We start from the raw sequence: 27,604 nt of genomic DNA on the forward strand, positions 1-27,604 counted from the left end.
AGTCTTCCCAAGAAGAAGAAATCTTTCCCCAAAGAGGAACCAGTTATTGACCGTGAAGAGGAAGGAAATAGGAGTGTCCACCCAAAAAATGAAATTCTTTTTGAAGGTGGAGCCACTTAGCAGTGGACCTACAGGGGCTGCTGGGAGCAAGTGTGGCAGCTCCAAGAAAAAGAAAAAAGCTCCAAATGCTACCCCAGGGAGATCAGAATGGACAGGACCCTGGTGGCGTATAACCACCCAGTGACCCATCCCCTCCACCCCAATGAAAACAAATTCGCAAGCTTAAAAAGGAAAGAATGTAGTGTTTCCCTAATGGAAAACAGTGTGGGAAAAAAAATTTTCATATTGCTGAATCAAAGAAAAAATTATAAGCAGCACTGGATAGTTTTGTTTTTTTTTCTTTCTGAAGCTGGAAACGGGGAGAGACAGTCAGACAGACTCCCGCATGCGCCCGACCGGGATCCACCTGGCTCGCCCACCAGGGGCGACGCTCTGCCCACCAGGGGGCGATGCTCTGCCGAGACCAGAGCCACTCTAGCGCTTGGGGCAGAGGCCAAGGAGCCATCCCCAGCGCCCGGGCCATCTTTGCTCCAATGGAGCCTTGGCTGCGGGAGGGGAAGAGAGAGACAGAGAGGAAGGAGGGGGTGGGGGTGGAGAAGCAAATGGGCGCCTCTCCTATGTGCCCTGGCCAGAATCGAACCTGGGTCCCCCGCACGCCAGGCCGACGCTCTAGCGCTGAGCCAACCGGCCAGGGCAGCACTGGATAGTTTTAAAAAGACACCAGCAGGAATAAAGTAATAGCTCACTGGTAACTTGTAAAGTTAGCATACTACTTGCTCTTAAAACAGATTTAGAGAAGTGTAAAGACTGGTGATGGGGTTACTGAACTCAGTTCCTTGTCCATAACTGATGCAAAGTAAGTATCTGCTTTCAGCAAGCACTGAGAGAAGACAAAGGTGCCGTGAGATACAGGCCACGCCCCCTGGCCGTTGCTGCGTGGGTAGAGCGTGGTCCTGGTGCATGAGATTGCCAGCTCGATCCCAGGGGCGCCAGCTTGATCCCGAGAGTGCTGGCTCCCCGAGGATCTCCAGTCAGGGCACATATGAGAAGTAATCAATGGCACAACTAAGTGGAAAAATGAGTTGATGCTATTCTCTCCCCCTCCCTCCTCCCTTTCTCACCCCCTTCTCCTTCCCTCTCTTCCCCCCTTCTTCCTTCCCTTCCCCTCCCCCTTCCTCTCTCTCTCTCAAAAAAGAAAGAAATGCATTGTTGATCAGTGTCACCCCATTACATTTAATTTCTAAATTAAAAAAAAAATTAAAAAAATACAGATCATGCCATTTACCAGCCAGATGACCTTGAGGACATTTGTTAACTTCTTTAAGCCTCAGTTTATCCATCTTTAAAATGGGAGAAATGCTCCCTGCCTTTTAATGTGAAGAGGGATGAAATGAGAGGATGTATACATGAACTGCGTACACTGGGTCTGGCAGCAGTAGTTACTCAGTAGATGAAAGCCACTGCTCTTATATCTTTGCCTATAGTGGTAGTGGTTGTGGTTACTATTGTTTGTTTTTGTGACAGAGAGAGAGAGTCAGAGAGAGGGACAGATAGGGACAGACAGACAGGAAGGGAGAGAGATGAGAAGCATCAATTTTTCATTGTGGCACCATAGTTGTTCATTGATTGCTTTCTCATATGTGCTTTAATCGGGGGCTATAGCAGAGTGAGTGACCCCTTGCTCAGCCAGCGACCATGCGGTTATTTATATCTATGATCCCACACTCAAGCCAGCAACCCTGAGCTCAACCGGATGAGCCCGTGCTCAAGCTGGCGACCTCGGGGTTTCAAACCTGGGTCATTTGCTCCCAGTCCTACGCTCTATCCACTGCACCACCACCTGGTCCTGTGGTTATTATTGTTGTTGCCATTGTTATAATAATCATTATTTTGAAGACACCAGGACTTTAGTTTATCAAATTTGCTGAAATATGGATAGATGTCTAGGGAAAGGCAAGATTCTATAAAAGTATTTGTTTACATTCTATTTATTCTTGGAATTTTGTTTTATACCCTAAGATTAAGGTATTGGAACTCAGGATTCCCAGTCTTTACAATCTGAGAATGATTGTGACATGTTATACACTACCTGTAGTCCCAGACTAAACTTGGGAACATGAGATACACCATGTCCTTTGTCCAATTAATCTTTGTCCCTATGTTCAGAGATAAAGGCCCAGAATGCACAGGCTCGGCCTGGGATGTGCGAGTGTGTTACTCTCCCTGGTGCCATGATGGCCAGCTGTCCTTCCTGACACCAGCTCACTTCATTATGCTGCAAGGCCACCGAAATCATTGTCTTTAACACAGAAGTGCCTCACTGTACACTACAGATATGCAAAACGAGGGCAGTGTTCTTTTTCAGTCTATTCAGGCAATAAGTGTTATAAAGCAATAGATACTTGCCAAGGACTGTTTTATGTTCTGGGAAAACATAACAGGGAATAAGATTACTTTTTATTATTATTTTAAATTTATTTTAAAGAGAGAGGAAGGAGTAGAGAGACAGAAACATTGATCTGACCTTATATGTACCCTGAACGGGGTTCAAACCTGCAACCTTTGTGTATTGGGAAAATGCTCTAAAGAACTGAGCCATCTGGCCAGGGCAGGAACAAGATTCTTGTTGGGGCAAGCCAAATCTTACCCTTTAATTGCTGGTATAATTTAAAAGTCACCAGAGTAGGAAAAGACAGAAGAGATGATGTGGATGAAAGTTCTTACTTAGCAGCTAAGGACACCAGGGTCTGTAGCTGGTGCGTGGAAGAGCCTGCCAGGAGAGCTGGCTGGAGTGCCTGCCCCCCGGCCTGGTGTCCATCTGTCCTGGAATCTGCCCCGGGGGCAGCCCCTCTCATGTATCACTGGCACAACATTTTCCAGATTCATGTATCACCTAGTCAGCATTTTCATTTCAACTGACTTCTTCTTTTAACTTAAATTAATTTTAAAAATTAATTTACATCCCTACCATAAATTGAAAGTATCCATAAACATCATTAGCACAGGAAACAATAGTATTAAATGTTTATTTACTATTGCCTGCTGGGGGCTTAAGGGTTTAGGAACTGTTGAATAACACCATACTGAGAATTACTCTTTGACCTAAGGAGGACTGAAAAGATGACTTTCTCAGTAAGTATTATTTAGCATTACTTAGTATTCGCCTGCTCACAAAAGTCATCTTGAAATCATCAATTGTATGGGAAACTGTATTTTACCCCTTCCTTGATTTCAGTCATTGGCGTCTGGGTTTACAAGGCTTCTGTTTTTCTGTCCCCAGCCTCCTTAGTCCATGGAGTATCCTACAAATCCCAACAGGTAGGAGACTTTCCTTTTCAGAGGAAAGCGGGGACAAGTCCTCAGTAAAAGAAAGGCTATTGCAGAAGTAGGAATAATCGCCCACTTTGTATCTCTGTAGAAAACTCAGAAAGCATTAATTTCTTCACCTGGGGCCATGTCTGACCTTGTCGGGAAGCTGTGCAGGGCTCTCTAGTAAGTCCTGAGTTTGCTGAGGTGATCGCGCTCTACTTCTTGTTGAAGACTTGATTCTGCCCTTAAATGGAGGATGGCGCCAGGTACAGCCTTCCCTCAAACTGACTGTGACACACATAGCGGGCTTCCACAAAGCCATGAAGTATCTTTATGTTGAGCAAACGAGTTTGTAAAATTTGTATTTTTTAAGTTTGCTCACTTTTATTATTAGAAAATGGCGATGAGCAGCACCAGGTATGTGATCTGTAAAATTGCAAGTTATCTTCCTGCTTGGGAAGGGTCATTGTCTTGCTAATGTTTGCTGGAGGAGAGGTTTTTGAGCCAGAAAGTTTTGAAAAAAGGAGGAGGAGGAGAAAGGTAGAAGCCGTGTTGGCAGAGAAGAGAGAAGGAGATGGGGAACAGAGGCGAGGGGCTTTTGTGAGCTCCGCTGAGACTGGTGGGGCCTTTGATTCTAGGAGAGACCGAAGAAGATTCTCCTGGTTGTGGAACTGGAGAATCTGTGAGTGGCTTTGGGAGCTCTGTGTGTTTGCTGGTCAGCTGGTGGGAGTCTCGAATAAAGGAGTGGCCCACCATTGTGGGGCTCCACTGTTTCTTTACTGTCTGCCGAGTCCAATGTGAACCTGCATGTACATGCCCACGACAGCCACGACTACTGGTCATACACTTTACTTTTTATTTTTTAATTTATTGATTGAGAGAACAAAAGGGGAGAGAGAGAAAGAAAGGGAGAGAGAGCAAGAGAGAGAGAGAGAGAGAGAGCAAAAACATCAGTCTGTGCCCTAAACCAGGATCGAACCTGCACCCTTTGCATATTGGGATGATACTCTAACCAATTAGCTACCTGGCCAGGGACATGCAGTTTCCTTTTGATGATCATACCTCACGGTGGGGCAGCTTTCTCCAGTATCCGAGTCAGTGATATGGATGGCTTTGGGCATAAAATGTTCTAATTCCTAGTACAAAGGAAAATCATATAATTAACTTCCTGCAGCCTGACCAGGCGGTGGCTCAGTGGATAGAGCAGGTCCCCAAACTTTTTACACAGGGGGCCAGTTCACTGTCCCTCAGACCGTTGGAGGGCCGGACTATAAAAGAAACTATGAACAAATCCCTATGCACACTGCACATATCTTATTTTAAAGTAAAAACAAACAAACAAACAAAAAACGGGAACAAATAGAATATTTAAAATAAAGAATAAATTTAAATCAACAAATTGACCAATATTTCAATGGGAACTATGCTTCTCTCACTGACCACCAATGAAAGAGGTGCCCCTTCCGGAAGTGTGGCGGGGGCCGGATAAATGGCCTCAGGGGGCCGCAGTTTGGGGACCCCTGAGATAGAGCATCAGCCTGGGATGTGGAGGACCCAGGTTTGAGACCCTGAGGTCGCCAGCTTGAGCGCAGGCTCATCTGGTTTGAGCAAGGATCACCAGCTTGGACCCAAGGTCCAAGGGGTCACTCGGTCTGTGCTGAAGGCCCACGGTCAAGGCACATATGAGAAATCAATCAATGAACAACTAAGGTGTCGCAACGAAAAACTAATGATTGATGCTTCTCATCTCTCTTCATTCCTGTCTGTCCCTATCTGTCCCTCTCTTTGACCCTCTCTCTGTCTGTTAAAAAATAAACAAAACAAAAAAATTCCTGCAGCTCAGGCATTGGAGTTCCTGGTGACCCTTTGCACATTTTAAGGACTTTATGTGATGTGGGACAGTCCTCCTGAAGCCCACAACATTCAAACATTTGTCAAGTTCCCTTCACGTTGTGAATAATTTGCATACCCTGACCCAGTGGTGGTGCCTTTTAGTATTGTAAATTGTACTAAGTGTTAAGTAGGTAACTCCTCTGGGGAGTTCTGTAGTTACTGAAGGAGGAAAAGTCTCTTACAGCCTTTTGGGAATGGTTGTCCTCAACACAAACAGTGTGGAGTCTATTTTGTACTTTGCTTTTTATTAATTTATTTGCATCTTATTTGTGTTCTGTGCTTGTTCTAGGCACTGGGAAAGAACATATATGAGTGTCGCCTCCTTCACGGAGGTCTGGTTCTAGGAGAAACAGACCCACGACTTAGTATGCTGGAAAAAGCGTCTACTGACACTGAGAAACTGAGAGGGCATTGGGACGCAGACACTGCCTCTGCCCCTGAGAAGGTGGCAGCTTTCATGGCTTTAGACTGACGACAGTACCAGATAAAGTGTGTGTGTAAAACTCAAAGAATCAGCTGACCCACCATGCATCTGCCAGCTAGGTTGTGGGGGGCTTGATTCGCCAAACCTCTTGTGAGAGACAAGACAGTTAAATAGAGCTGTCACATCTTCATGGAAAAATATGGGTGACAGGTGTGGGTATTTAACAACAAAGAGGTTACAGAGATTGAGGAAAGACCATTTGAAAACAATCAGACACAGTGGAGCTTGGTGCAAAAAGATTGGGTTCAAGTCAGAAACCTGTTTTATAATCATGGCTCTACCAGCCAGCTGAGTGACTTAGAGCAAGTTACTTCTCTGAGTGAGCCTCGGTTTTGTCAGCCTATAAAACAGGAATAACACCCCTTGCCTGTTTGACAGGGTTGGTGTGCTGAATTAAGGGTTGGCAAGCTGAATTAAGGGTTGGCAAGCTGAATTAAGGGTTGGCAAACTACAGCCCACAGACCAACTTTGGCTTGCAGCCTATTTTTTAAAATGAAGTTCTACTAGAATACAGTCATACCTGCTCATTCCAGGTGTACTGCTGCTTTCTTACTATCATGGCAGCCCCAGTAGCTGCGACAGAAACCCTGTGGCATGCAATGCTAAAATATTGATCAACTGGCCCTTTAGAGAAAATGTTTGCCAGCCCCTGTGCTCAGTGGTTGTGGAGTCATGCCATGCCATTGTGAATTCGTAATAAAATGGAAATGCGTATCAATAGATGGAGGGACATGGGAAAAGTCTCTTCCTTTCAAAGGAAATACAAAGACATGATTTGCAAGATGTTAATGCTCTATCTTGAAGAAGTCTCTCTCTCTCTCTGTATTATTCCGAAGTAAGAAGTGGGGAGGCAGACAGACAGACTCCCACATGAGTCCAACTAGGATCCACCTGGCGTTGCAACCTGAGCCATTCTAGTGCCTGAGGCGGAGGCCATGGAGCATCCTCAACTCCCAGGGCCAACATTGCTCCAGTGGAGGTTTGGCTGGGGGAGGGGAAGAGAGAGAGAGAGAGAGAGAAAGAGAGAGAGAGAGAGAGAGAGGGAGAAAGAAAAAGAAGAGGGGGAAGGATGGAGAAGCAGATGGGCCCTTCTCCTGTGTGCCCTGGCTAGGAATTGAACCTGGGACTTATACACGGCGGGCCGACACTCTACCACTGAGCCAGCTGGCCAGGGCCAGAGTCTTTTTTTTATGTCTGGTGAAATGCATATTTAACACATGCAGCTGGGAATCCTCAGGTGGCAAAGGGCCACAGCTGGATTACAGGTCCTCATAGGAGTTGTTTTTGCTACTGGAAAGATGGTGGTGGGACTTGAAATATTTTTTTGTTTTATTTAAAAGTAAACCATGTTTTGAGCTCATGAGACAGGATTAGACAGGGCTTCTGATTCAATCATGATTCCTAGAGTGCTGAGAAATGGGTCAGGCCGCAGTCTGGGTGCTTGGGGCCAGGGTCCCTGCCCTCCTAGAGCAAGCATTCTGTTCTTCAGATGTGTCTGTTGGGGCCTTAGGGAGACGTCAGAAAGTATAGTGAAAACTCTGCTCTTGTGATTTGTTTTATTTCAATTAACTTTTAATTGTATTTTATTTATTTTTGAATAGGCTGCACATGTATAGGATAAATAACCAAAAGATTTTAAAAGGTAGACTGAAAAACAAGTCTCCCTTCTTCCATCCAAGTACTAACCAGGCCCGACCCTGCTTAGCTCCCGAGAGCAGACGAGATCGGGCGCGTCCAGGGTGGTGTGGCCGTAACAAGTCTCCCTTCTACCCTCGACCCAGGTGTCTAGTTTCCCAACTTAGATGCAGCCACTGTTCCTGGCCTCACGTACATTCACGTGTACATGTATATATATATTTATTTCTTTATTTAAGGTCCTCTGTCCTCCCTAACTTTTAATTTTTAAAAACTGCTATAGAAAATTTAAAACTATAGGACCTACAGAAAAGTTGAAGGTTACCATGTAACCTTTACCTAGATTCACCGCTGATTAACATTTCACCATATTTGCTTTATTTCTCTTTCCTTTCCTCCCACCAACACACACACACACCCACACTCACACACACTCACACGTGCACACACACACACACACTCACACACACTCTCACACACACACTCACACACATATCATTCTTTTCTCTCCTGAACTTTTAAAAGTGAGTAGTAGAGGCCCTGGCCGGTTGGCTCAGTGGTAGAGCATCGGCCTGGCATGCAGGAGTCCTGGGTTCGATTCCCAGCTAGGGCACACAGGAGAAGCGCCCATCTGCTTCTCCACCCCTCCCCCTCTCCTTCCTCTCTGTCTCTCTCTTCCCCTCCCGCAGCCAAGGTTCCATTGGAGCAGCGTTTGCCCGGGCGCTGAGGATGGCTCTGTGGCCTCTGCCTCAGGCGCTAGAATGGCTCTGGTTGCGGCAGAGCATTGCCCCCTGGTGGGCGTGCCGGGTGGGTCCCGGTCGGGTGCATGCGGGAGTCTGTCTGACTGCCTCCGCGTTTCCAACTTCAGAGAAATAAAAAAAGAAAAAAAGTGAGTAGTAGATATCACCATGCTTCACCCCTTAATATTTCAGCAGACATCTAAGAACAAGGACATTCTCCTACATGCAAAGGCAACCACAATGTCATTAATCACACTCAAGAATTGTATCACTGATATAACAGTATTATCTAATATCCAGTCCTTACTCAGATTTCCCCAGTTGTCCTAACAATTTCCTTTATAGCTTAAAATAAAATCCAGAATCCTCTCAGGGATTCTTCATTACATGTAGCTGCCATTCCTGTTTAGTTTTTTAAACAGTTGCCTGCTTTAGTTTCCTCCTTATCTCTACCCTCATTCTGGGTCCTTTTCTTTTCCTTACGTCTTCCCCTTGTCTCTTGAGATGGTTTCAGTACTGTCACTCTCTCCAGCCCCTGCAGGTGCCGGCCAGCCTCAGAGAGCAGGATGGACCTGGATGTGGTTAACATGTTTGTGATTGCGAGTGGGACGCTGGCCCTCCCAATCCTGGCATTTGTGGCCTCCTTTCTCCTGTGGCCTTCAGCGCTGATAAGAATCTATTATTGGTAAGTTAACTTCATAATGGAAGTTTTCAAAGGTCATCTTTTCTGCTTGTCCTTTTGGTTGTTTTTCAGATTTTATTATGAAATATTTCATTTTTAAAACAGATTTTATTTACTAGAGGAGAGAGAGAAAGGAGGGTGAGATGGGTAGTAGGAAGCATCAACTCAGAGTAGTTGCTTCTCATACGTGCCTTGACTGGGCAAACTCAGGGTGTCAAACTGGCGACCTCAGCATTCCTAGTCAACACTTTATCCACTGTGCCACCACAGGTCAGGCTTTTTATATATTTTATTTTTTTTAAAGATTTTATATGAAATATTTCAAACATACAGAAAAGTTGAAAGACATCATTTTTGACTGTTGGGAGTGTTCCTGAAGAATTAGTGGTAGCTTCTCATCAGGGAATTTCTCTCAGGTTTCTGGTAGTGTCTTTGCCCAGGAGGGAGGCCACCCTCCCTCCCAAAGTCACTGATTCTTTAAGCAAGGATTGTGCGCATTTATGGGAACTCCTTCAGTAGTTGCCTGGTCCTTGGATTCTGATCCAGTGATGATCTGACAGGTGCAGTGATGTGCACTGGTAAATGTATTAGGAGGAGGAGGACCTGGAGAAGGCATGTGGGTTAGACGGAGTGGTTTCAGATTTGCTCTGAAAGTGTTCATTAGTAAAGTGGCAGAAAGAAAAAAAAACCATTATTCTTGTGCCACCTTTGTGATGCTTGCCCTCTCTGCATATCACCTCTACTTTAATATTTTCTTTAGAGTAAGTCACTTTTTGTAGCTTAAATAAATTTATTTTAAGAGTAATATAAACAGCACTACCTTAAATGGAGAGTTTGTTATACTTGCCATAAATAGTAAGTTAATATAAGGAAGTAAAAATAAGCGGAATACCATTAAACAGTGTTCTTAAATTCTAGCCTAGGTACTGCTACCTACTCACGACTGTCTGCTTTCTCTTTGGTGTGAAGGCTAAGAGGGTGTGAAGGCTCAGCAGAGCCTTTCTCTATGAGGGAATCAGAAGGCACAGTTGAAAAGAGAGTAGCTTTCTCCTGATGTGCTTCAGGGACTCTTCATGCCTCCGCCCATTTACCAAATAAAATCACTTCCCACCCCCATGGTATGTGTCCGCTGGTGCAGGAAATACAGAAATAGCCTGGTTCCTCCTTGTGTCATTGGGAAGTGCCCTGTTGGAACTCCCCCCTGTACATAGAGAGAAGAATGCAGAGAGGTTGGCGCATGCCCTTTGCTCTCTTTTCTGGCTCCCTTCTGTTTCATTAGCATGGGGAATTTTCCACCTGCCACCCTGGCCCTGCTCCTTGAAAAGAAGCTAATTGAACAGAAGGGAGCTTTTCTTCTTTCACTCTCTCAGTCTCTCTCTGGAGGTGTGACCCCTTTAGAGGCTCACCCAGGACCCACCCCTGCACAGAGGAAGCTCAGATGCCAGCTGTTTAAATGCCATTATCCTTGCAGTGGGAGTGCTCTGGGGCCAAGGCTCCAGGGAGCCTGACATGGAGAGGCCAGAGTCGTGTGGCCCACGTGTCCCTGTAGAGGCCCCTTGGACCACCACACCCAAATGCTATTTTTCTTAAATAAATCAAATTGAAATGGCAAATGCAGTTTGGTGATGTGGCCCATCACCATGGCTATGGCCGCATGCAGAGGTGTGACTACATAGAGGCTAATCCCACAGAGCATTGTGGAAATCAGCCTCCCTGCTCCACAGTCCCCGGCCCCAGGGTCCATGGGCCAGCAGGGGGAGGATTTCAGACGCAGCTGCCCCTCTGTGCTGTGGCCATGGCACCCCGCTGTGGCTGTGTGGACTCATGGTGAAGTGTTAGGTGCCTCCTGCAGGAGCAGTTACAGTCCACATCCTTCAGAAGTAGGCTGGCCCTGCTCCAGGGACACATAATTTGTGCACTTTTCTGTATGATTTACACTTCAATTAAAAGTTTCTCTAAAAAATAGCAATGAAGGATGTAGAGAAATTGGACCCCTCATATACTCTTAGTAGGAATGCAAAATGGTATAGCTGCTTTGGAAAAGTTTTGCAGTTCTTCAAATAGTTAAAAAAGAAAAAAAGGCTACTAAATGACCCAGCAATTCTACTCCTAGGTATTTACCCAAGACAGAACTGAAAACACAAAAACTTGGATGTGAATTTTTATAGTGGCATTACTCACAGTAGGCAAAAAGTAGAAACTGATAAAGGATGAATAAATTGGCATATCCATATAATGGAATATTATTTCACCTTAAAAAGGAATAAAACCCTGGCTGGTTGGCTCAGTGGTAGAGCGTCGGCCTAGCGTGCGGAGGACCCGGGTTCGATTCCCGGCCAGGGCACACAGGAGAGGCGCTCATTTGCTTCTCCATCCCTCTGCCGCGCTTTCCTCTTTGTCTCTCCCTTCCCCTCCCGCAGCCAGGGCTCCATTGGAGCAAAGATGGCCCGGGCGCTGGGGATGGCTCTGTGGCCTCAGCCTCAGACGCTAGAGTGGCTCTGGTTGCAACATGGCGATGCCCAGGATGGGCAGAGCATCGCCCCTGGTGGACGTGCCGGGTGGATCCTGGTCGGGCGCATGCGGGAGTCTGTCTGATTGTCTCTCCCTGTTTCCAGCTTCAGAAAAATGAAAAAAAAAAAAAAAAGGAATAAAGTACTGATACATTCTATAATATCGATAACTTGAAAATATTATGCTAAGTGAAATAAGCCAGACACAAAATGACAAAAATAGTCATTGCATGATTGTACTTATATGGGGTACCTTGACTGGACAAACTCAGAAACAGAAAATAAAATAAAGATTACCAGGGACAGGAAGGAATGTGGAATTTTTGGTTTAATGGATACAGAATTTCTATTTGAGAAGATGAAAAGTTCTACAAATGAATAGTTGTGAATGTTTTTAATGCCACTGAACTATACATTTAAAATGTGGTAAACTAGAGAAGGCAACACTTATAAAATAAAGGGCCTGGTCCCTGGGAGCCTTTCTCAAAGAGCCACCCCATGGAGGCTGCTTTTCTGAGACTTCGGTGATGTCTGTCCCTGAAACGGGCAATTGGCTTTTGTAGCAAGATTTTCATCTGTAAAAGATCTCGTTCCCAAGACATTTGTTCTTCCCAATTTAATTCTTCTATTTGTTTCTGTTTTGTAAACTTGTGGCTATTTCAAATCTCTGCCTTTGAGATGTTTATGATTTAGAGGTAACTTATTCTCTATTATCTTTAAACCAAGGAAGTTGGATTTGTTTGGCCATTGGTCTTTCATAATTTTTTGACTGACCTGGTAGCTTAAAGAGTTGTCTTCCTATTCTCATTGAGAAAATCATTTGAAATTACTGAAAATATTGTTTCTCCAGCTCGTTTCCAAAGCCTGACCCAAGTTTTCCAGTGAACGTGCCAATTAAATGAGAAATGTAGATTAGTTCCTAAGCGCTCCAGGACCTGGTGATGAAGACATTCTTAATTCCTAAGCCTGGCTCTCAGGCTGCCTTTCCAGCCCCTCCCCCCACCCCTGGGTCAAATGCTGGTTCATCCCCAGTGCCCTTGCCTCTGCTGTGGCACACCTTTTTGCGTAGCCTCCAACTATTAGGGGTTGAGTATCCAGATGCCTGTGCAACTTCACCTTTTCCACAAGGACCTTCCAGCTCTTCCTTGATCTTGTACTGTACTTTGTGTTAGAGTTGTAGAGAATTTGAAGATTATAAAAAAGGTAACACAGAAAATAGAAATTATCCATAACCCCCCAGATCATTTTCTTCAATGCTTCCTTTGTTCTTACCACCTTTCCCCACCTCATTGGTATATAGTTTAAAATTTTTTTAACAGATTGGAATCAAGATTATAAAAAAATTAGGTCCTCTGTTTTCATTTGATATCATGTCATAAACATTTTCCTGTTATTGAATATTCTTTGAAGATCTCATTTTTAACCACAAAATGTTACATTGTCTGCATACATTGTAATTTATGCAATAAATTTTGTATTTATGGACATTAAGGTTAGTGCAGATTTTATTTTTCTAATTTAAATAACCTTATCAGACATTTTTAGAAATATGTTTTCAAGATTTCTGCTTATTTTCTTGGAACAGGTTATTCCTGGAAGTATTACTGGGTCAAAATGTATAAGGTTTTAAAAGACTCCTGTTGCTTAATTTCAGACTGCTTTCTAGAAAGGGTGAACATTATCATTTGTGTTTTTAAAAAGGCATTTTTTCAATTTAGAAGTTCATTTAAAAAGTTTATCTTATTGTAATATTCATTTCTTTAATTGTTAGTGAAGTTGAATGTATTTCCTATGTTAGTTATTCTCTTCTACTTTGAGTAATCTTTTTATTTTGCTCAGTGTTGCATTGGGCCTTAGCAGGGTTCTTATTTTGTAAGCTTTTATATATTAAGGATATCAATCTGTTGCTGTCATATTTATTGCAAATTTTCCTCTTGAATTTGGCAAGTGATATTTTTACAAGGATAGAATCTTTTTACATAATGCTGATAACTACAATTTATTGAATATTTAACCATGTCCTGAGCATTGAACAAAACATTGTATATGGGTTATCTCATTTAATCTTTACCATATTTTCAGTAGAATGCAACATTTCCCCCTTATTATAGGTGAGATTCAAGATCATATAGTCACCCTGGCCAGATAGCTTGGTTGGTTAGAGCAGGGGTCGCCAAACTACGACCCCAGGCCGCATGTGGCCCCCTGAGGCCATTTATCCGGCCCCCATCGCACTTCCGGAAGGGGCACCTCTTTCATTGGTGGTCAGTGAGAGGAGCATAGTTTCCATTAAAATACTGGTCAGTTTGTTGATTTAAATTTACTTGTTCTTTATTTTAAATATTGTATTTGTCCTGTTTTGTTTTTTTACTTTAAAATAAGATATGTGCAGTGTGCATAGGGATTTGTTCATAGTATTATTTATAGTCCAGCCCTCCAACAGTCTGAGGGACAGTGAACTGGCCCCCTGTGTAAAAAGTTCGGGGGCCCCTGGGTTAGAGCATCATCCTGAAGCTCAGGTTGCTGGTTTGATTCCCTTTCAGGACACATACAGGAACAGATAGATGTTCCTAGCTCTCTCCTGCTCTCTCCCTTTCTCTCTCTGAAATCAATAAAATAAACATAACATTTAAAAAAAAGATTGTATAGTCAATAAATGAATTAATTGGCATAGAAATGAATCAGCAAATTTGTATTATGTTGCACAATTTAGAGTTTTGAAATAAGCTTGTATTGTTATAAGGAGCGCTTTAAGCTAGCCATTATCATTGTATTGGTACAGTTTTGAATAGGCAAAACATTCATTGAAAAAAGTACTAAGAGGAAAGTGATAAAATCCCCTTCCCACCTCTGTTGCCTCTCCATCTACTTCTCACTGTATTCCCCACCTCTGATCCAGATACTCATCTTAATAATGTCTCGTATATGTCCCCATGCTTCTTGTATGCAGACAAATAAATATGAATTTCTAGTCTCATCTCCCCTCCCCTTGGTTTGCCTAAAGGGTTGAAACCAGTCAATTTAGACTGTTTGCTTTTGCAAGACTTGGCTACCTCTTTGGTGCAAAGTATACCACACAAAGAATCTCTGATTGAATTAATAATCTTTCATCTTGGAGAGATTCTTTATGCAGAGGGTTCAATTTGTTTAGATGGTAATTTCGTATTGAAATCAATTTCAGGCCAAACTCCAGTACTGCCAAGTCTTATGCAACAACAGAAGCTGAGCCTTCAACCAGCTGCCACATGTTAGAGTGAATAAAATCAGAGGACCAGTGTAGATAGTTCTTAAAAAAACAAGTTCTCACTCTCAAAATCTCCAAAAATAGAATACATACGTATTTTCTGAGGAGAGGCAGAATTATGAACTTTATTGAGCTTAGCTTCTGGAGTGGAAATAATGTCAATACAAAACCAAATGTTTGTGACTAACTTCTGCATCACAGTTAAAATCCAAAGAGTTATTTAAAAAACCATCAACTTCATCAAAATCGATACCTTCTTTAAAGCCACAGTAACACTTAAATACAGTTAAGACTCAAATGAAAAATTTAGTTGATTGGAAAGCTATTTAAACCTCAAGTTTGCTCAAATAGATTTACAAATAGGTAAAATTGTGTTTTTTAACTGCTTGTCAGTCCACTAGAATCACCAACATTGGACAGCTGTTAGAGTATTCAGAGTTGTGAGATCATAAGAAATGCAGGCAGCCCTGGCCGGTTGGTTCAGCGGTAGAGCGTCGGCCTAGCGTGCGGAGGACCCGGGTTCGATTCCCGGCCAGGGCACACAGGAGAAGCGCCCATTTGCTTCTCCACCCCTCCGCAGCGCTTTCCCCTCTGTCTCTCTCTTCCCCTCCCGCAGCCAAGGCTCCATTGGAGCAGAGATGGCCCGGGCGCTGGGGATGGCTCTGTGGCCTCTGCCTCAGGCGCTAGAGTGGCTCTGGTCGCAATATGGCGACGCCCAGGATGGGCAGAGCATCGCCCCCTGGTGGGCAGAGTGTCGCCCCTGGTGGGCGTGCCGGGTGGATCCCGGTCGGGCGCATGTGGGAGTCTGTCTGACTGTCTCTCCCCGTTTCCAGCTTCAGAAAAATGAAAAAATGAAAAGAAAAAAAAAAAAAGAAATGCAGGCATCCTTAGATGGACATCCTTCTGATGTCCTTTCTTCCCAATCAGAGATTTGTGGGTATGTGGATTGCAGTTGCAGCCTCGATGAGCGAGCGTCTGGTTCTTTATGTCCACAACGAGCACATTGTAAGTGAAGCTACCTTTAAGTCTTTGGGGGCAAGTGCCTCTGCAGGGAGGTGGGTACTCTGGGATAGCTGCTCTTTACACCTAGCCACTGTCATGCCCACATGTCCATGGCCGCTTGCCCTAGATTTCAGGTGTCAATGATTATGGCCTACCAAACTTCAGGCCGGCTCTGTGCAAAAGGAAACCAGGTTTGTCTTGGCCTTTCCACAGTCCTTCCCAGACTCACCGCCAGCCATTTCAAATTCTGTGGAAGCTCAAACAATCCAGGGAGAGTAAGGGCTAGTCAGACACCCAGTTTGTTCCCACTGCCAACTCCTCCTCTGCACTGCCATTCAACTGCTAAAAATATGTATTAACAAGAGGACACCTGCTCTGGCTGGGTAGCTCAATTGGTTAAAACATCATCGGATATGCCAGATTGTAGGTTTGATCCCCAGTGAGGTCACATACAAGAATTAACCAATGATTGCATAAATAAGCAAAACAACAAATCCATGTTTCTCTTTTTTTTCTTTCTCTCCCTTCTTCTCTCTCTCAAAAATCAACAAGTAAAAATTAAAATAAGTAAATAAATAAATAAACAAGAACACACTCCTAATCCCTTTACTAGTTTAGGGTGGTTATTTATTGAATAGTAACATACGTACCACCATATTTATTTAAAGTGCTTTCTGGAATTCTTTCACTTAGTGCTCCTTGAAGGTGAAGCTCTGGGGGACTCCAGAGTCAGATGTGCAGGAGCAGGGCCACAAAAAGTGTTGGTCTTACCTCGAAGGGAGACTACAGAGAGGACCCTCTCCCAAAGCCACTTTTCTGGAGCTTGCTAATTCGGCGTGGCCTGTGTTTTTTCTCCTCAGGTACTGGCGGCGGGCACTGGGCATGCAGGTCCGCTATGTTCACCATGAGGACTATCAGTTCTGCTACTCCTTCCGCGGCAGGCCCGGGCACAAGCCTTCCATCCTCATGCTCCACGGGTTTTCTGCGCACAAGGATATGTGGCTCAGCGTGGTCAAGGTGCTTAAAGAAAAGGGCTTCCACTTGCACGTTCTTTCATCAGCAGTGGTAGAAAGCAAAGGGAATCCAGGACTGTGGCTCAGATCATCTTAAAACTAACATAATATGCATTTCAAATCCTTTTCTCAGACAAAGTTTATTGAGTTGGATGTTATTTGTAAAATCTGTGCCTTAGAAATCATGCCACCTGGTGACTGTTTGTTAGGAAAGGTCTCTGACACTCAGCTGCACCTCAGGACTCGCATTATCAAGGCCAGGCTTTAAAAATATCTTCCTTCCCTACTTTTCTCTTTTGCCTCTTTTTTCTTCTCCCCTCCCTCCTCTTTCCTTCCCTTTTCTGCTTTTGCTCCCTCCCCCTTAGCCATTTAGAGAAATGGTCTTGATTTGGCAACCTTTTAGGATAGTTTTCCAAATCACTCACTTCCTGTCTTGTCTACTTGGGTTTGGCACTTGCTTTACTTGGTAAGAGTGACAGCTACTGAAGGTGGGGCTGGGAGAGGCCTTGGGAGGGAAGCATCCCGGCTCCCACCTCAAGCAGGACCAGACCTGAATGACCTCAAGGATGCTCTGCACCAGGAAGAAATGGCCCACACAACTTCTAGTTACTTATGTTCTTATTTCCAGTTATGCTTTGAGGACGGTCATCCTCATGCCTTAATGAATATCTCACTTCCTGTCCCCACTTCAGATAAGAATCTTTCACATAATGGGGTATTTATTTATTGGTAACTAATGTTTCTCAATTTTCTGGTTAAAAGCAGCACATATATAAATGCAAGGTGTTTTAGGATAATAATCACCCCAGGAATTAGACCTTAATGCAAAAAACAAACAGACAAACAAACAAACAAAACACCAGTTGAAAGCAGAATTAGTGATCAGACATGAAAGAAAGCCTTGCTCCTGCTGGCTCTGGAGTGGGCCAGCACCCTAAAAGAACAGAACCATCCCTTCTAGTTAGTTCCCAGTCAGTGGCTGAATGACTGGAGCAAGTGTGGGAGGGACGAGGGAAAGCAAAAGGAGGTAGTATCTGCCAAGTAGTGTCAAAAGTGAGAGCTGCAACCCTGCCTCCCTGACCTTTGTCCCCCTTTTCTGGTCATCCTCCTAGTCCCCTTTCATCTATGTATTTATTAGTCTGGGGGGGCCTCTGCTCCCTGTGAGGCTACTGGTAATGCTTATTCCCATCAGGTGTTACTAGGGTAAAACTCTGGGTGGCCCAGGCCCATAACTCCAGGTTACTTGGAAGTAGGTACAACTTCCAAGATAAGTGGTCAAACGTTTTCTGCTTACCACATACTGACTCTCTGGGCCTTTGTGTCCTCAGTTCCTTCCAAAGAACCTGCACGTGATTTGCGTGGACATGCCAGGACATGAGGGTACCACCCGCTCTTCCCTGGATGACCTGTCCATAGATGGGCAAGTCAAGAGGATACACCAGGTAAGCAAGGCTCCACCAAAAATTGCCTAGAGTGCAGGTCTTTCCCACGATTGCCCAGGCCTGGAGAGTAGGTAGGAGAGTTCCGTACTGATTCGTCATGAGTATCCAATGCATTCTGTCCTGTAATTGCAAACAAAGCGGCACCCATCAGTGTCTTTGTTCACCTGTTGAGGGCTTGTTGCAGACCGTTCTCCTCTAACCCTGTTGCGGCTGTTTGTAAAGATATATGATGATCTGGGCATTTTCTCAGCTCTTTGGTAAGGAATTTCGTATTCCTCAAGACCATTTGCCTGGAGTCTGTTTTCAGCTTTCCAACTACACAGTGACAGCAGTCACCCTTCTCCCCAGCATTGGAGGGCTGGGGAGGGTGCTCTTTGCGTTTTGTTCTATGTCAGCATGTCGCTTTAGCTCTGCTCTGGCTGGGCTTTCAGCATCATGGGTCTCATGGACCATTTCAGAATTTAGTAGTTCTTAAGTTTCAAATTGACGTTAGATATTTTCCCCCCCGACAAGGGTATTTATTTCATGTGTCCCCCACATTAAACTATGTGTTTTGATGAGGTCAAGAACCTTGTCTTTTTGGCTCTTTGCTGCATCTTATGCAGTTTATCATTATATATCCTTATATATAATGGATATCCAATTAATACTTTTTAGAAAACTGATGTTTATCTAAAACATCAGTGGATGGTTAGTTGGATGGATAGATAGTTGGATGGATAAGAAGAACTTTAAATTAGGGTAAGAGTCAGCAAAACATGGCCCATGGGCTATATTTATGTTTGACCTGCTGCCTGTTTTTGTAAGCAAAGTTTCGTTGGAACACAGCCACACTCATTCATTCACTTACTGTCTTTAGCTGCCTTTGTGCTACACAGTAGCACAGCTGAGTGGTTGCAACCGAAATCACATGGCCCACAAAGCAGAAAATATTTACTCTCAGGATCTTTATAGAAAAGTTTGCTGACTCATGAATTAGGAGAATTTTTGTTGGTTTTATGCTCATAAATGACCTCTCAATCACTTGTGCTTGCCTTGGGGCTCATCTGGGTAATGGATTGAGTCAAGTTTCAGACCCTCCCTTTCATTATCAATAGCCCTTTTCATCTGTCCCCATAGGCCAGGGGTCCCTAAACTTTGCACAGGGGGCCAGTTCACTGTCCCTCAGACCATTGGGGGGCTGGACTATAAATAAAACTATGAACAAATCCCTATGCACACTGCACATATCTTATTTTAAAGTAAAAAAAAACAACGGGAACAAATACAATATTTAAAATAAAAAACAATTAAATTTAAATCAACAAACTGACCAGTATTTCAATGGGAACTATGCTCCTCTCACTGACCACCAATGAAAGAGGTGCCCCTTCCAGAAGTGAGGCAGGGGTGGATAAATGGCTTCAGGGGGCTGCATGCGGCACAGGCCATAGTTTGGAGACCCCTGCCACAGGCAATAGAGGTCTTTTGCTCTATAATCACTATTGTCACTGTCTACAGCTATATAACCAAGCCCCCTTGTCATTTTCCTTCCCAGTTTGTAGAATGCCTCAAGCTGAACAAAAAACCATTCCACCTGATAGGTACCTCCATGGGCGGCAATGTGGCCGGGGTGTATGCTGCTTACTACCCATCGGATGTCTGCAGCCTGACTCTCGTGTGCCCCGCGGGTAAGTTACCAGGCTAAAATATCCCACGAGTGACTTCAGCACAGCAGGGTCTGAATGTCTGAAGGAACAAGTGGCAGTGTCCACTCTGACTGGTTTTTAGAATTATCTTTTGATGTGTCCTTCAGAGATATGCAAAGCATTTGTGATAGCTAACCAAACAATAGTTGTCTAACTGTAATCATAGCCACAGACTTAAATTATAGAGCTAGCCTTGTTCTGCAAAGAATTTTGGTGGTTCATTAAAATATGTATAGTACTTTGCAGAACATAAGTACTTTAAATATAATATCCAACACTTACTGAACTTGTTTTTTTTTGTATTTTTTTGAAGTGAGACACAGGGAGGCAGAGAGACAGACTCCCACATGCAACCTACTGGGATCCACCTGGCATGCCCACTAGGGGGAGATCTCTGCCCATCTGGGTCATTTTTCTGTTGCAACTAGAGCCATTCTAGCACCTGAGACATGAAGTCATTCTCAGTGTCCGGGCCAACTTTGCTCCCATGGAGCCTTGGCTGCGGGAGGGGAAGAGAGAGACAGAGAGGAAGGAGAGGGAGAAGGGTGGAGAAGCAGATGGGCACTTCTTCTGTGTGCCCTGATGGGGAATTGAACTCAGGACATCCACATGCCAGGCTGACGCTCTACTGCTGAGCCAACCAGCCAGGGCCCTATTGAACTCTTTTGAGCTAAGCTCTTTATATGGAGTTAATTCTCACCATTGCCATAACCTTATGAGGCAAAGATACTATTATAGCTAGTGCTCGACTTACGACCACGATTGGTTCCAACAGACCGGTCGTAAGCTGAGTAGGCTATATGTACAGTACTGTGAAATGATGTTATAATAATCTTTAAGTCATATTTTATCATCGTTTTCTTTCATTATTGTTATATATCATAATTTTCTTTGTTCATTTTATTCCATTTGTATCATCTCTACATCATTTTGTTTCTTATTTTTATATTTGTCAGGCTTAAGTAAAACACTGTATTACCAGTACAACTGGTTTAATATTTGCAAAACATAAAAAATTACAAAATACAGCACATACAAAAATACAAAATACAGATGTAAAAAATACCATAGGAAACATTTTCCCAATTGCAAAACATATCAAAATATATAAACATGTATGAAACATTTTATTGGCCAGCACTGTCATACGCCCAGCTGGGCAATGCTTACGCTGCCAGGTGCGGAGCAGTTGTGGCTAGCGATTGTGGTCGTAAAGTCGAGTGGTCGTAAGTTGCATAGTCGTAAGTCGATCAATACCTGTATTATCCTCTTCTCTTTTTTTGCTGAAAACTCAGAAATCTTTACTCATTACAAGATCTTTTTATAAAATCAGCAAACTTTAGTTTCTCTATTATTATTATATAAATGTCAACTTAAGCTGTAACATATTCCCCAAAATGATGATCTGAATCTGAAGTTGTATTTTTAAAATTCTTTTTATTGTTTTGGAGAGATAGCTTGGGGGAGGGTAGAGGAGAGAGCTGAGAAGCATCAACTCATAGTTGCTCCATTTTAGTTGTTTATTGATTGCTTCTCATACATGCCTTGACTGGGGGGCTCAAGTGAGCCAGTGACCTTGAACTCAAGCCAGCAACATTGGGATCATATTGATGAACCCACATTCAGGCCAACAACCCCACGCTCAAGCCTGCAAGCCCACACTCAAGCCAATGAGGTTGCGCTCTAGCTGGCAACCTTGGGGTTTAAACCAGGGCTCTCAGTGTCCCAGGTTGACACTCTATCCACTGCACCACCACTAGTCAGGCTGAAGTTCATTTTTCTTATATAAGTCTTTAAACTTGGATTTATAGTATATTAAATTCCTTCTCTTCCTTCCTCTCTCTCAGGTACTTCATTGGAGTATGATTAGCAAATAGTAAATTGCCCAAATTTTAAGTGTATATCTCGGTGACTTTTTACATATGTAATTATATCCAGATGAAGACTGTATGCCCATTTTATTTTATTTTATTTATTTATTTATTTTTGCATTTTTCTGAAGCTGGAAACGGGGAGGCAGACAGACTCCCGCATGTGCCCAACCAGGTTCCACCCGGCATGCCCACCAGGGGGCGATGCTCTGCCCATCTGGGGCGTCGCTCTGTTGCATCCAGAGCCATTCTAGCGCCTGAGGCAGAGGCCACAGAGCCATCCTCAGCGCCCGGGCCAGCTTTGCTCCAATGGAGCCTTGGCTGCAGGAGGGGAAGAGAGAGACAGAGAGGAAGGAGAGGAGGAGGGGTGGAGAAGCAGATGGGCGCTTCTCCTGTGTGCCCTGGCTGGGAATCGAACCCGGGACTCCTGCACGCCAGGCCAACGCTCTACCACTGAGCCAACCAGCCAAGGCCTGCCCATTTTATTAGTAGGAACATTGAGGTACAAAGAAATTATGTAAGTGCTTGAGCCAGAATAGGAGCCAACTCTGGGCTGTCTTGTTCCAGAATGCAAGCTGTGACTTTTTTGGAAGTCCTTTTGTATTCACTACCTCCTTTGTGTGACTCATGTCTATTACTTCCCTTATCTACTAGAACCCAGCTTTGAGTCAAACACGTATACCTTCTAAAATGTAACTAAACTGACTTTTAAAATCTTTCAGTCACTCTAAAAGTAAAGTTTTCAGATCTGATAAGGACATTGAAATTGAAGTCAAGCTCCCAGTGGCTTTTCTCCTCTTCCCAAACACCATGTCTGAAATCATTTGGTCTTTCAGTAATAAAGTTTAAGAACTGGAGAAACAGCCCTATGGAAGGTAATTAGATTTCAAATCACTTATGGATGCTCAGATCCACCTGGCTTTTTAAAGTGTATTAATCAATTGCTCAAAGAGTTTTACACCCGAGTTTCAATTGCAAATTTAAAATTGTTTGTTGGTATGTGAAAATGGAAAGATAAATTGTTTTACTTTGAAATAATTTTGCAGAAATAAATTTGCAGAAATGTAGCAGAGATAGTATAGAGTTCCATCTACCCTTCATCCAGTTTCCCCCATTAACAATTACCACAGTAAATTTGTCACAACTAAGAAACCAACATTGATTCATTGCTATTAATTAAACCTCTGGGCTTTATTTGGATTTCATTAGTTTTTCCACTAATGTCATTTTTCTGTTCCAGGATCTAGTGCAGGATACCATATGACATTTAGTCTAGAATTATTTTTAAAGTGAAAGGAAATAGATCATGTAATCTGCCCTCATGGCATTGTGAAAGCCGCATGATGCCCACATTAGATTTAAAGGAGTTATTGAATGCCCTGGTTGGTGGCTCAATGGATGGAGTGTTGGCACAGTGTACGGACGTCCCGGGTTTAATTCCTGGTCATGCACATAGAAGTGACCATCTGGTTCTCTCCCCTCCCCTGTTCCACTCCAGCCAGTGGCTTGATTGGTTTGAGCATTGGCCCTGGGCACTGGAGGATTGCTTGGTTAGTCCAAGCGCATCAGCCTCAGGTGCTAAAAATATCTTGGTACTCAAGCATTGGCCCCAGATGGGGGTTTCCAGTTAGATCCTGGTCAAGGGGCATGTGGGAGTCTGCCTCACCTTCTACCCTATTCTCACCTAAGAAAAATAATAATAAGAATAATAAAATAAAGGAGTTACTGAGTATAGGGGACATAAGTGTGGATTTTTGCAGCCTAGGATTGATGCCATTGCCTTTCTAAGATCTGGTTCTTCAGCTAAGTTAAACACCTAGAAATTTGCTGTGTTGGAGGTGGAAATTAGTTTTGCACTTCTGCACACATTATCTTGTGTGAAGTCTCTCATGTCATGCTCCAGAGTGCAGGAAGCAATGGTCTATTTCAAAGCTTTTCAGACCCAGCCACTGCCTCATGCTCTCCTGGAAGAAGGGAGACCGAGCAGAGAGCAGCTGCTGCCCCTGCGAGGTGGTGGCTCAGAAAGGGACTTGTTATTGTTTTTGTGTATTGACCCCAAATAAGAGATTACTAGGTGGGTCTGGGCCAAGGGAAGGGGTAGTCAGTCCCTCCAATTCTATGTTTTCTTCCCAATGCGCATTTTGTGAGATTTGTCAACAACACAGATGTAAGGGGCTCAGGCAAGTCGTCTTCTAGACTAGTGCTTCTCGTGATATAGAGACAGCTCCTGACACCTGTTACAGCACAGATTCCAATTCAGAAGACTTAAGGAGGGCCTAACCAGGTGGTGGCGCAGTGGATAGAGCGTCGAACTGGGATGTGGAGGACCCAGGTTTGAAACCCCAAGGTCACTGGCTTGAGCATGGGATCATAGACATGACCCCATGGTCGCTGGCTTGAGCAAGGGGTCATTCACTGTGCTATAGCCCCTGGTCAAAGCACATAGTAAAAAACAATGAATGAACAACTAAGGTGCCTCAACGAAGAACTGATGCTTCTCATTTCTCTCCCTTCCTGTTTGTCTGTTCCTATTTATCCCTCTCTGTCTCTGTCTTAAAAAAAGAAAGAAAGGAAAACTTATGGAGAAGCTGAGATACTGTATTGCTTATGGACTCCCAGTGCTGCTGGTACAATGGCCACAGTTTGAGTCACCCGTTCCTAAAATATCTTGAAGGTTTTTTTTTCTATGTTTCTCTTCAGAGTGTGGTTTTGACTTTGGACAAGGATGGCAATACCAATTAAAAAGGAATCTGGTGAAACACACCTGAAATATATTAGCTCTGGGCTGATACTAGAAGTTCCCTCAATAAAGGGCGAGTTGGTAAGAAGGTACAAAGTAGATGAATTGCCAAGCTGTTTTGGTTTGAAATCCATAGGCTTGCAGTACACAAGTGATAATCGATTCATACAACGACTCAAAGAACTGCAGAACTCAGCCGCCATGGAGAAGATCCCCCTGATCCCATCCACCCCAGAAGAGATGAGTGAAATGCTTCAGCTCTGCTCCTATGTCCGCTTCAAGGTGCCCCAGCAGGTAATGTGGTCTCAGAGCAAGATGCCCACCTTCTTGCAGAGACTCAGGTGGCCAGTACCAATGTCCTTTATTTATCCCTCCTCCTTGTACTTATCTGTTTGTTCATTCAACAAGTGACCATATAATGTCTGTGACATGTGGGCACAGTGGTGAATAAATAAGACAGAAGAGGTTCCTGTGTGGACATAGGCTAGCAGGGGGGCAGACAATTAACAAGTAAACAAATTCTTACAAATTATAATAAGTGTTCTAGGGGAAATGAAGATGGTACAGTGAATAAAGCAGGGAGGCAGCAGAAGATTTGATAAGCCTCTTTGAAGGAATAGCAAGTTTGGAAGTGAAAAAAACATAGGCAAGTTCAAGATACTAGAAGGAGCCCCAGGGTGACTGGAGCCTAGAGGATGAGGGAGAGAATGGGATGGATGAGGTTGGAAAGGGAGGCAGGGGCTAAGTTAGAATCTCAATTTTTTTTTTAATTTATTTTTTATTGACAGAGACAGAGAGTCAGAGAGAAGGACAGATAAGGATAGACAGATGGGAAAGGAGAGAGATGAGAAGCATCAGTTCTTTGTCGTGGCGCCTTAGTTGTTCACTGATTGCTTTCTCATAAGTGCCTTGATTGGAGGACTCCAGCCAAGCCAGTGACCCCTTGCTTAAGCCAGCAACCTTGGGCTCAAGCCAGTGACCATGAGGTCATGTCTATGATCCCATGCTCAAGCCAGTGATACCTCACTGAAGCCAGATGAGCCCGTGTTCAAGCCAGAGACCTCGGGGTTTTGAACCTGGTCCTCTACATCTGAGTCCAATGCTCTGTCCATTGCGCCACTGCCTGATTAGGCGAGAGTCTTAATTTTTTAAAAAACTCAGGGGCACTTTATACTCTCAAAAATTAATGAGAGCCTCAAAGAGGTTTTGTTTGCAAAAATTATAACTATTGATATTTACCATATTAGAAATTAAAAGTCAGCCCTGGCTGGTTGGCTCAGCGGTAGAGCGTCGGCCTGGCATGGGGGGGACCCGGGTTCGATTCCTGGCCAGGGCACACAGGAGAAGCGCCCATTTGCTTCTCCACCCCCCTCCCTTCCTCTCTGTCTCTCTCTTCCCCTCCCACAGCCAAGGCTCCATTGGAGCAAAGATGGCCCGGGCACTGGGAATGGCTCCTTGGCCTCTGCCCCAGGCGCTAGAGTGGCTCTGGTTGCGGCAGAGTGACGCCCCGGAGGGGCAGAGCATCGCCCCCTGGTGGGCAGAGCTTCGCCCCTGGTGGGCGTGCCGGGTGGATCCCGGTCGGGCGCATGTGGGAGTCTGTCTGACTGTCTCTCCCTGTTTCCAGCTTCAGAAAAATACAAAAAAAAAAAAAAGAAAGAAATTAAAAGTCAGAAAAACTTTAAACACAAGAATATACAAGCATTCATTTCATTAGCTATCCAAGTATGTTATCCCTTGTTATGTAGGCTCTGAAAAAACAGTATGCTTTGAGAGAATGAATGTGAAAAAGGCAAATAACATTTAGTATTATTATGAAAATAGTTTGGCCTCGAGGACTCCAAAGATCCACTTTGAGAACCACTGGGCTAGATCATGTAGGATCTAGGCTATGAGAAGGAATCTGAGGTTTTTCTAAGTGTGGCAGGAGAAGCCCTGGGTGCTGCAGGGGAGCACACCCAGCAGCAGGGGCGCGTGCCAGGGTGCCGCTGTGGGTTGGAGATGGCGTGGACTAGGGTGGTAGCAGTGGAGAAAGGAGATCTGAAACGCTTTGGGGAAGAACAGAGAGGACTTACTGGCAAATCGGAAGTGGAGGATGAGGAAAGATGAGGAGTCATAGGGGACTTTGGTACTTGAGTTGGATAAAGGTAGTATTTTCTGAACAGGAGAAGGAGAGGGAAAGTAAGTTTGGGGGACAAGCTAAAAGCTCCACTTTGGGCGTGTTAAGCTCAGGCTGCTGTGAAGCCTCCAAGTACAGATGTCAGGGAGGCCGTTGGATATGCAAGTGCTGCTGAGGGAAGTCTGGTCTGGAGCTAGACAATTAGAGCCCCCAGTCGATGACTAGATTACAGGACCTGGGTCTGTGAGGTCATCTAGGGAAAGGGCGGAAAACCAAGAGAGGAGCGTCTATGGCTGAGGCTTCATAACAGCAAATTACCCCCCTCTGTTGTAGGAGCTGGACCCTGCCTCAGGGTGGGGCAGGCGGGCCCTCCCAGGAGGTGAGAGAATGGACCCTACTCAGAGGTTGTGAACACAACCCAGTTAATAGGTGTTTCCCATCTCTGAGGAAGTATCCAGAATCTGATTCTGTAGTAGATTTTATCCCTAAAATTCCTTTTTGTTGTGAAGCTGCACTGGTCCCCTCCCAGCACTGATCTGTTCCCAGAATAGACAGTATTTCATAAAATTTCAAGGTTTGAGTTCTCAGGGATGTGAAAACATTAGGAAAAAATAAGTGGCAGCTCCAGAGTCTCCCTCCTACGAGAGAAGGGTTGCCCAAGCACCCAGGCTGCAGTGGCATGCTGTGTTATAATGGTCTGTTTGTGTTTTCCTCTTCAAGCTCTGTAAGATCAGGGACTTTGTCTTAATTAGCTGTTCTGTTCCCATCCTTTGGCACAGTACTTGTGTGACGTAGGTCCTAAGTATAGACTGGATGGATCAGGGGATGTGAAGATACCTGGGTAATGCATGGGTAGGAAGTGGATGTGTGGGTAGATGCAGGATAGGGGGATGCATGAAATGATGCATGTGCATGCATAGATGGCTTAGAATGCAGGACAGATGGGTGCTGAGGGTTTGGTTGGCTGAATAGGGTGTCTGGAGAATGCAGGGATGGAGAGTACATGGATTGGTGGATGCAGGTAGATGGATACATAGGTAGGCATATACATATATGATTCAGAGATGCAGGATGGATGGATGGATGCAAAATGGATTTGATTCAGAAGAGCAGGGTAGCTAGAAACAAAGAAAATGTCTGATGCTGAGCAGTATGTTGGACAGCTTGCCATTTGT

At 44.2% G+C, this 27,604-nt stretch overlaps 1 protein-coding gene across 2 annotated transcripts in view; it reads left to right on the forward strand.

Annotated features, from left to right (window-relative positions):
- ABHD6 (abhydrolase domain containing 6, acylglycerol lipase) overlaps positions 1 to 27,604 on the forward strand; it is a 58,318-nt gene that overhangs the window by 19,229 nt on the left and 11,485 nt on the right. For both annotated transcript variants that reach the window (XM_066246004.1, XM_066246003.1), the window contains exons 3-7: positions 8,654 to 8,806; positions 16,420 to 16,576; positions 17,901 to 18,014; positions 19,552 to 19,684; positions 24,450 to 24,607. In XM_066246004.1, coding sequence (XP_066102101.1) covers positions 8,688 to 8,806; positions 16,420 to 16,576; positions 17,901 to 18,014; positions 19,552 to 19,684; positions 24,450 to 24,607 — 681 coding nt within the window. In that variant the 5' untranslated portion in view covers positions 8,654 to 8,687. The remainder of the gene's footprint in view (positions 1 to 8,653; positions 8,807 to 16,419; positions 16,577 to 17,900; positions 18,015 to 19,551; positions 19,685 to 24,449; positions 24,608 to 27,604) is intronic.

This window comes from Saccopteryx bilineata, chromosome 10 (assembly GCF_036850765.1).
Source record: "Saccopteryx bilineata isolate mSacBil1 chromosome 10, mSacBil1_pri_phased_curated, whole genome shotgun sequence".
NCBI classification, from domain to species: domain Eukaryota; kingdom Metazoa; phylum Chordata; class Mammalia; order Chiroptera; family Emballonuridae; genus Saccopteryx; species Saccopteryx bilineata.